This window comes from Onychomys torridus, chromosome 20, assembly GCF_903995425.1.
Source record: "Onychomys torridus chromosome 20, mOncTor1.1, whole genome shotgun sequence".
NCBI lineage: Eukaryota > Metazoa > Chordata > Mammalia > Rodentia > Cricetidae > Onychomys > Onychomys torridus.
This window is the reverse complement of record NC_050462.1, coordinates 45,813,772-45,824,310: the sequence shown is the minus strand read 5'-3', so window position 1 is coordinate 45,824,310 and position 10,539 is coordinate 45,813,772. Positions and strand designations below refer to the sequence as shown.

Genomic DNA, 10,539 nt, shown 5'->3' with positions numbered 1-10,539 from the left:
GTGCCCTCTTCTGACCTCTGAGGGCACCAGACACACTCCTGGTACACAGACATAGATGCAGGTAAAACACCCATATACATAAAATACATAATAATAAAAAATATTTTAAAGTGAATTTCAGGTAAGCAACGAGCAATTTTTAGTATAAAAAGCATGCATCTTATTATATTTGTGATATACATGTAATAATCTGAAATTCAAATTTTATCTGGGTATGCTATTTATGGATCTTTTTTTTTTTTTTTTTTTTCAAAACTTGGAAATCTAAACAGGAAAGCAAGGGCTCCAAGTCTAACTGAACACTCCATGGTTTTTATACCATTAATGAGTCCCCAGAAATTAGGAGGAAGGAATTCACACAGGGCCTCAAAATGTAGCCCAGGGTGCCTGGAACTCACTTTTCATTGCTGGGTATTGAACTCAGGGCTTTGCACATAGTATTTTGTGTCCAGGCTAACAACAAACCCTTCTGGAGAATAGACATGGCATAGGTGTTCTTTTCACTTTACCAAATAAATATATGATAATAGAAACCTTAATTGAATTTATTTATTTATGTGTGTGTGCGCGCGCACACACACACACACACACACACACACACACACACACACACACACACACGAGTACCTCTACATGAGTATGGAGGTCAGAGGACAACTGTTACTTGTCTGTTTTTTCTTCCCCACCATGAGGGACCTGGGGATCAAATTCCGGTCCTGGTTTGTTGGCAAGCCCCTGCACCTGCTGAGCCATCTCACTGACCCATTTTTATTTTATTTTTTATTTTTTGGTTTTTCAAGACAGGGTTTCTCTCTGTAGCTTTGCGCCTTTCCTGGAACTCTCTTTGGAGACCAGGCTGGCCTCGAACTCACAAGAGATCTGCCTGGCTCTGCCTCCCGAGTGCACCACCACCGCCCAGCTTCTGACCCATTTTTAAAACACAAGAGAAGCTGGGCATATTGGTGCATGCCTTTTATCCTAGTACTTGGGAGGCAGAGACAACCAGAGCTACACAGAGAAACCCTGTCTCGAGAAAACAGCCGAAGAGGAGGAGAAGGATGGACAAACAGATATAAAGCCTACTGTCTACTACCGCCATCATTATCTGGTAGAGAAATACAAAGACATACCCAGGATAAAAGAAGTTATCGGGGTTGGGGATTTAGCTCAGTGGTAGAGCGCTTGCCTAGAAAGTGCACGACCCTGGGTTCGATCCTCAGCTCCACATAAAAAAAATAAATAAAAATTTAAAAAAAAAAAAAAAAAGTTCTCAAGCCAGACATGGTGGTGCTCACATATACTCCCAGCGCTTGGGAGCTTGAGGCAGGAGGAATGCAAGAACAGACTGGACTCCATGCATACCAAGTTTCAGGCTAGCCTGAGCTACATAGCTACCCCACCCCCACCCCATCTCAAAATTAAAATAAAAGAAAGTTCTTTGAAGATTGATGCAGCTGTAAAAGAACGTGTGTGTGTGTGTGTGTGTGTGTGTGTGTGTGTACCCACTGAACTGACTTTTTTTTGGGGGGGGAGTGCCTTTCCTGGAACTTACTCTGTAGTCCCAGGCTGGCCTCGAACTCAGGATCCGCCTGCCTCTGCCTCCTAAATGCTCTGATTAAAGGTGTGCGCCACCACTGCCCGGCTGGACTGGTATTTCTTTTTCTTTTTGAAAGAGAGAGAAAGAGAGGTGGAGGGGTACACACATGGAGGGAGGGAGGGGGGGGAGGAGGGAGAGAGAGAGAGAGAGAGAATGAAAGCCTGGCAAGGGGCGGGATCAGAATATTATCAATGCATCCCTGCAGGCCAGAAGGCAGCACCAGATCTCATCACAGATGGTTGTGAGCGCCATGTGGTTGCTGGGAATTGAACTCAGGTCCTCTGGAAGAGCAGCCAGTGCTCTTAACCTCTGAGCCATCTCTCCAGCCCCTGGACTGGTATTTTTAAAGCCATTTCACTAAGGATGCCACTTTTTTGCTTCTCGAGGCTGGATGTTGGTAATTTCCTGAGCTGTCCAGATGCTGCAGAAATAGTGCCGGACAACGGACTCTAGAGTTCCTGAGTTAGGACTCTTGTCATTCTCGTACCTGGCTTGTGCCCAAGCCTCGGCCTCTGTCACCATGACCCCGAATTCTCCTATGCAGTCTTTAACTCCTTTCCTTCTGTTCCCTTGAGAGTCAAGGTGTCTGAGTGGTGGAGGCCCAGCTCAGTTGGTTCTTGGTGGGTGAGGGTGTGTTTGTGTAGGCCACTCGTCTGGCTCCTGCCCCCATGGTGCCTAACTGACCCTAGACACTGGCCAACTTCTGAGCGAAGGCCTCCACCCCCTCCTGCCTTCTCCCATCACCCTGTTCCTCCCCTTGGCTAAAACCTCAAGTCCCGCAGCCTCGTTCTCTGTTGGCGAGCAGAGGCTGTGACATTGAGCAAAATCAATTTGGCCAGCTCTGTTCAGGGGCTGCAGTGGAGCCTGACCCGACGGGGGGAAAAAGGACAAGAAGTCTCTGGGCTTGGCTTTTTCTTTTCTTTTCTTTTTTCTCACCAGGAAACTGGGAGAAGAAGAGACTGGCTTGAGAAAGGGGCTGGGTTGCTGGGAGTCTACCCACAAGGAAGTAGGATAGTACATACACAGATACCTAAGCCTGTCTGAGACCCAAATGTAGCTGCGTGCCCTGCTTCCAGGGCACGGTACCTCTGACCTTTTGTTCTCCTTACCACTCTTCCCTCAGGCTTTTAGACTCCATTTCTCTTACAAAAGCTACCCCTGCCGGTTTGTATCCCAACCCCAACCTCAAAGACTTCATTGAGGACTCCATCTGCCTGTGAATGCTGATGGCCCAGAAGATAGTTTGGCTTCACTCTATTTGGGGACCTGATTATCACCAGACGGTAGCACTTTCTGTGAAGAAAGGGAAGGGAATAAACCAGACCTTCCAGCCATTTCTCCAAGGCATGGGACCTGGACAGCACTTCCATAGACGCACACCCACGAAGCCTGGCTGTATACCACATCTGGGCAGCGGGAAAGAGGCTGGGGGGGGGGGGGGGGGGAGATGGGACGATGACAGGTGTGATTTAAATATGGAAAGAGGATTGTAATGGGTCTGGGGGATGTTCTGGAATAAAGGACATGGTGAGGCCTGTTGGTGCTCTTCCCCAGGCAGACCACAGGCCCACCTTAGTCTCCTCATCCGTTCCAGTAGGTGGAGTCTGAGAAGGCACAAACGGGTCGCCCGTAGCCGGGTGAGTTGTGCAGGGAAGGGGTGAGGACACGGTAATCCGCGAGCCTTAAGGTGGAATCGAGGAACCAGGTGAGCCAAGCTCCACCTTTGGGTGGTCGCTGTCCAGCGTGGATCACCCCCAGCGAAGGAAACCCCGCCCCCGCTGCTCCTGCGCGCCCCGCCCAGGCCCGCAGCGCGGCTGCAGCGCGAGGGGCGGAGAGGCACAGCGCGGCGAGAGGACCAGACGCCCAGGTCGCCCGCATCCAGTGCCGCAGGAGACCCAAAGCCGCCTTCGCCCGGGCGTCCCAGCTGCTTCCTTGGCCCCAGCGACAGATCACCTGCCCTCCGCCTCGACCCCAGCTCAGCGCTCCCTTCCTCCGGAGCACACGCTACCCCGTGCAGCCCAAGACTTGCCCCAGCCCCTCGTCGGCGACCACCATGGCGGATACCAACAACGAATGCAGCATCAAGGTGCTTTGCCGATTTCGGCCCCTGAACCAGGCGGAGATTCTGCGGGGGGACAAGTTCATCCCCATTTTCCAAGGGGACGACAGCGTCATTATTGGGGTGAGTGCTGCATCCAAAGGAAATTAGAGGAGGGGGCGGGATGCAAGCATCTTTTCACCTTCAAGACTGAGCCCCTACGCCTGTCATTCTGCAGCAGCGGCTCCGGGCTGCTCACCCTCCATCCGCCGCAGCCCCTCCTCTCCCCTGCATCAGGATGGCTGGGTGTGGCCTGCCTAGGCCCGCAGCCAAGTCTCTGCAGAGTGGGAGGGGGCTCCTTCCCCGTCATCGGGAGCCCCAACTTGTCTTTGCCACTCTCTTGGAATGTTCCCACCCCTTAGAGCCAGTTCCCTGCTTTGGGGATGTTTTCCCTCCCACCCCCCCACCCCACCCCACCCCACCCTCGCGGGAGAAAGCGCGTTTTCCCTTTGTTATTGGCTTGCATCTCTACCCTAACCTCCACGAAGGGAGGGGAAGATTAGTGGGTGGGCTAGATCAGAAATGGGAAGTCTAGGGTCTCTGTGGAGGAATGAATGGGAATGGGTTCTAGGACCAGCCCTTCATCACCACCTGAAGTAGTTGCTGCCTGGACTTGGGGGATGGGGGAAGGGTGCAGGTCTGATGAACGGTTTTCTGGGAAAGAAACACATCGATGCCACACCCAATTGAGGAGGTAGCCTCTAGAACCCTAAGGACGCGTCTGCCTTTCTATCCCAAGTATAGTGTCAAGAGAATTTCAGACTCCCTAAACCCTTCCAAGTCAAAATGCCCAAACCCTGAGTTCATTCATACTTGCTTATTCGTCTCAACCTTGAAGAGCCAATAAAATGTAGTAATTGGCTGCTACCTCATCATGGCGGCCCTTCTCCATGGAAATCTTCAGGAGCATTAATACTTACCCTGTACTTGGTAACCCGCGTTTAGTACTGAATCCTCAAAACTGTTGTCTGAAGTAGTGTTCATATTTCCATTTTACAGATTAGGAGATTGAGGCCCAAGGAAGTTGAGTGACTTTCTCAAGGTCATGCTGAGAACCCATGGTTAAGTCTACAGAACTGGACTCAAGTCTGTGATTCCAAAACTCACATGATTTCCCTTTGTGTCTGTCACCTTGCCTCCCCAGATTTCTGTTCCAGACCATTGTCTGTGATGGCCTAAAGGGACTTCAGGCTGTGAGTGGGGTGAGAGGATCGGGGGCTGAGTTCTGCAGGGGTTTGGAGGTCCTGAGCCAAGAAACCGTGGCTGGTTTTGGAAGGGAGGGGGATCCATGACCTTCAAGGTCAGGGTGATTCTCCTGCATCTTAGTCCACAGTGCTGGGCATAACCCAACCAGAAAGGCCACGGACACCTGGACCTTCTGAGTTTGGGGAAAATAGGACTTTTGTACACATGTTTCTGAGGAAGCCCCAAGCTCCTACACTAGTCTATCACTCTCACTCACATAGTGAACTCAGATGGCCACTTTTGCTACACGAGGGCACTCTGTTTGTTTTGCCTTAGGGACCTAGGCTTTGTTTGATCAACTCTGGGGATCTCTCTCTCTGAGTAACCTGGCTATCGGGCTTTAAGTGTGTGTGTGTGGGGGGGGGGCTTTGCACTCCGAGGTCCCTTTAAGTTGAAAAGACTGAACAACAGGAGAGGGTGGTGGTCCTGGCAAGCAAATGCACCAAGGGCATCTACTTTAAAGCTGACTTCATAGTTCCGGGTTTATCCATTATATCCAATTATACAAAGATGGACTCCTTAGGTTCTGTGGGCCATCTTGGTGTGTAGGATGGGTCCTGGCCTGTGCTGTTGGGAGGCTCATCTGTCTATTTAGTCCAGCTAAACAGGAAAGACACCAGGGATGGGGAGAGAGTCAGGTGAAAAGAAGTCCGTGGTCCCCTGGAAATGCAGATTCTAGCTCAGCTCTGTAGCTGGCCTCCTAGCTGGCCTGCTGATACTGGTAGAGACGCACCTTTGTCTTATTCTGAACCTTCCCTTGCCCAAGCCTGCCTTACTCAAGATGTACGTACGTTCTCACAGGGGGGCCATTTTGTCTCAGGCAGCATCCTGAGAGCTGTGCCTTCTGGACTTTAGTTCTTCGCTCTGCCGGAGGATGGTTTATTGGGGACAGGGTTCTGAGGAGGCCCTTGGAGGTTCCAGTCAGGCAATGGCAACTCCCGCCCCTTATTTTCTCCTCTAGCTCTCTTTGGGAGCCAGTGTGTGGGGAACAGTGCGGTGATCAGTGGAAGAAGCCACCTCAGAGAGTCTGGGAAGGTGAGGGGAAGACAAGCTGGGGTTGGCTGGGAGAGGATCACTCCCTAAGCCAGTGGCCTCTGCTAGCGCCTGTGAGGGGAAGGCCCTCCCTTCTCCTCTCTGCTTGCTCTGGGCTTCTGGGGCCCTTCTGTCCCTGGGCTGCATCGGCTTGCAGATAGAGCAGCAAGAAAGTCCACTTTGTCTTTGCCCCCACTCTGACTTCGCTCGGGAACCTCGAGGGTGGGATTCGACAGAGTCAGCAGCCTGAGTCACAGTAGAAGGGTTCCTGGGGCGCGGGCCTGTGTGTGCTGTTCTGACTTACACTTGGAATCCAGTCTGACTTTTTTCACTGAACGCATTTAGGTGTCTCTCTGGCTTTTCTTGTCTTTGTTCCAGCCTGGGCCACTGCCAGATGTGGGGGAGGGGTGGCGGCAGGGGATCAGTCAGTTACAGTCAAAATCTCTCTCCCCCTCCTTTTCAACTTTCCTCGGGCCTCCCAAAAGTTAGGTGAATTCTGTTTTCTGTTTGTTTGTTTTTGTTTTTGTTTTTTGAGACAGGGTTTCTCTCTGTAGCCTTGACTCTCCTGCCATTCACTCTGTAGCCCAGGCTGGCCTCAGACTCAGAGATCCTCCTGCCTCTGCCTCCCCGAGTGCTGGGATTACAGGCATGCACCACCACCACCCGGCATTTGCATCCTTTTAAATGGCATTATTTATTTTGTGCCTGTGATGTGGTGGCGGCTATATGGTTATGGTGTGGGTAGCGGCTTTGCGTCTGCCACAGCACACACCTGAGGGTCAGACGACAGCTTTGAGAAGTCAGTTTCTCCACCACCCCCCACCCAGTAGGTCCTGGGGGTTGAACTAACACCAGACCTGGCAGCACCTTCACCCACTGAACCACCTCACTGACCCGCTTCTGTTTTATTTTGGTTTCGCGACAGGCCTTTCTGGATCTCAGGATGGTCTGAAACTCTAGGCATTCCAGTCTGGACTCAGACTCTCAGTCCTGTCTCAGCCTCCCGAGTGCTGAGATTGCAGACAGGTACCACCATCGTGACTTTGGGGGTCCTGTGGTCTCTGAAGGGAAAGCAAGGATCTCTTTAGCTTTGAGGGGAGGGTCAGGAAGGAAAATGGAGAGCTGAGGCAATGTTCACTGTGGCTAGTGTCTCTCAAGCATTGCCATGGCAACAATACCCAAGGGTATCACTACAGAATAGGGCTTCAAGTTTGGGTCCTACCGAGTGCTTTCTAGAGGACTGAACAGGTCTTGGAACCCCTAATCTCGTGCTCCCCGTTAGCATCAAACAGCACACGTGCTGGAAAACCATAGCAAGGTGCTGGGACCTCTCCTGGGCCAGCTGATGAAGGCAGGTCAGAGTGGGTTCTGAGACAGCGTGGAGCCCTGGCTGTGGGACTTTGCAGGGAGAGCCCCTGGGGAGGGCTAGCAGGAGCGTGGAGCCTGCAGGGCTGGGAGAGAGCAGCTCAGAGGTGGAGAGACTTCTGCAAGGGTTATTTCTAACGGAGTGGGTATTTGGCTTCGGAGGCTTTGCCGTTAGCCGCGTGTGCAGTTCCCTGGAGGAGAAGAGGGTGGAAAAGGCTTTCTGAAAGGATTCGGGGGAGAAGTGCTTCTGAAATGGGGTTGAGGTTGGACAAGGGGGTGATGAAAGGCTCTAGTTCTCCTTGAAAACACTTCAAGAACTACAGACCAGGAAAGCATGAGGCAGTAAGGGCAAAGCCATGAGAAGGATCCGACGTGGGGCTGATGTTTGCAGTCACTTTGGGTATGGGTGTGCAGTCAGAACCCCGTGGGTGTGAAACCATGCTCATCGGTTCATAGCTGTGTGACTGGGCAAACTTCTCTGACCCTCAGTTTCCTCATTTATAAAGTGAAGAGAATAAACACTTACCTCCAGCCACCCCAGCCAGGCAGTGGTGGCGCACAACATGGATGCCAGCACTCGGGAGGCAGAGCCAGGCGGATCTCTGTGAGTTTGAGGTCAGCCGGGTCTACAGAGCGAGTTCTGGGACAGGCTGCAGAGCTACACAGAGAAACCCCATCTAGAAAAAAAAGCCAAAATAATAATAATAATACCTCCTAGGATTATCATATACATTATTTTTTAATTTTTATTTAAGGAGTGGGAATATATGTAGTATATGTATGTGTATGTACAAATATGTGTGTGAGAGAGTGAGCTTGCACATATGTCCACACACAGAGGCCAGTGGAGGACATCTGTGTCTTCCTCTGTTGCTGGCCACCTATTCCCTTGAGACAGTCTCTTCCTGAACCTAAGCCCACCACCAAGGCTAGGCTGGTGGCCAGTGATGCCCTGGGCCCCACCTCTTTCTGCCTCTCATTACTAAGGCCACAGACACACACACAGCCAGACCTAGTTTTTCTGTGGGTGCCGGAGCCGTGAACTCAGGTCCTTGCACAGCAAGTGACCTTCCTGAGTGACTCCCCAGCCTCTGTTTCTTTCTTATTTTAAAATTACACTGATTTGGGTTGGGGATTTAGCTCAGTGGTAGAGTGCTCGCCTAGCAAGCGCAAGGCCCTGGGTTCGATCCTCAGCTCAAAAAAAAAATTACACTGATTTATTTGTGGGGCAGGGCACACATGCCAGAGCACACCAGTGCAGGTCAGAGAACATTTGCAGCTCTTTTCTTCCACCAATTGAGTCCTGCAAATGGAACTCAGGCCTGGCAGCAGACGCCTTTATCCACTGAGCCATCTCAGCAGCCCCTGTTCATTATTTTTTTGAAACAGCTTTTTACTGTGTGTCCCTGGCCGGCCTTTTAACTCACTGTGTAGTCCAGGATGGTTCAAGTTCAAACTTGAGAAAAAACCTTCAAGCTTTATCCTCTTGAGTGGTATTACAGGTGTGTGCCCCTATGCCCCAAATAAACTCCTGACAACAGTTAAAAGTTAGCTGAACACACCCTGTGGTGCACACCCTGTGAGTCCTAGCACAGGTGGGAGGCAGGAAGATTGTAAGTTTGAGGCCAGCTTGGACTCCACAGAGACCGTGTCTAGAAAAACAAGTGGGGAAGGGGGTTGTTGAAGAGATGGCTCAGAGGTGAAGAACACTGGCTCCAGTTCCAGGGAATCCGCTGCTCTCTCTGGTCTCTACACGCACTAGGCGTGCACGAGGTACACACACATACATACATACATACATACACATATACATACATACATACATACATACACACATACGTACACACATACATACATACACACACACACATACATACATACACACACACGTAACACACACTCATACACATAAAATAAAAGTAAATAAAGGATGTTATCTTTATTCATTTTTGTCTCTGCACAGTGAAATTTGAAGCGCTAAGCACTTTGCCCTCCTATGGGTAGAGTCATCCAAACCACTAGTATCTATTTCTCATCAACATCTGTTTATTCAACAAACATAAAAAGTAGCTTGTGTTCCAGAGACTCTGTTTGGTGTCGGGGATTTGGAGGGGGGCATTGTTCTTGGGGGGAAATCCTAGATCTGGGTGGACCGTCAGGAATGGTTTTCTAGCTGGAGCATGGTTGCCGTCGTTCCTTACAGCACTTGGAAGACTGGGGGCCGGAAGGAGGACTAGCCTGAGCTACCTAGCAAGGTCCTGTCAGAAACAAACAAGGCGCTTTTACCAGCTCTGTGCTGATTTCTTTACTTTCTGATAAAGATCCTTTATTACACACTACAGGGTAGTGGGAGGTGCACTCAGGGAGCAGAGACAGGCGGAGCTTGGGGAGCTCCAGGACAGTCAGGGATACACGGTGAAACCTTGCCTCAAAACAAAACAAACAACAAGCTGGTCGTTGGTGGCGCACACCTTTAATTCCAGCACTTAGGAGGCGGAGGCAGATCTCTGTGAGTTCGAGGCCAGCCTGGTCTACAAAGCGAGTTCTAGGAAAGGCACAAAGCTACACAGAGAAACCCTGTCTCAAAAAACAAAACAAAAAAACCAAAACCACAAAAAAAAAAAACTAACAAAACAAACAAAAACAAAAAAGCCCCCAACATACAAACAAAAATGATACATAGCTCAGATTGACTTCAAATTCTTGGTGATCCCCCTGCCTCAGCTGTGTAAGCGCTGAGATTATAGGCGTGAGCCACCATGGCTAGCTGACAAAAATCTTAGGTTTGGGCACTTAGAAGATGCGTTCAGGAAGAGTGACGATTTGAGGCTACGTGGGGCTACTGGGCTACATACAAAACAAAACCCCAAACCACAAAAAAGAGCTAGAAATTGGAGTTGATGCGGAGCTGAGCGCCCAGAGAAGAATAAGGAAGCAGCCGGGCGTTGGTGGCGCACATCTTTGAGCCCAGCACTTGGGAGGCAGAGCCAGGCGGATCTACAGAGTGAGATCCAGGACAGCCAGGGCTACACAGAGAAACCCTGTCTCAGAAATAAAACAAAACAAAACACTAAATGAACAAAACAAACAAAAGAATAAGGAGGTCATGAAACTATAACATACTTCACGGCTCATCACAGGAATGGTCACAATGCACCCATTTCTCTGCTCTTCTAGCCTCACAGACCCAAGAGTCCCTCCC

The 10,539-nt window shown here is 50.5% G+C and overlaps 1 protein-coding gene across 2 annotated transcripts in view; it reads left to right on the top strand.

The window, feature by feature from the left end:
- The first annotated feature begins 3,190 nt into the window (after positions 1-3,190).
- The window catches only part of Kif5a (kinesin family member 5A), a 37,283-nt gene continuing 29,934 nt past the window's right edge, over positions 3,191-10,539 (top strand). Inside the window, exon 1 of one of the 2 annotated variants that reach the window (XM_036169578.1) lies at positions 3,191-3,779. In XM_036169578.1, coding sequence (XP_036025471.1) covers positions 3,651-3,779 — 129 coding nt within the window. In that variant the 5' untranslated portion in view covers positions 3,191-3,650. The remainder of the gene's footprint in view (positions 3,780-10,539) is intronic. The other variant, XM_036169579.1, reaches the window with a different exon arrangement.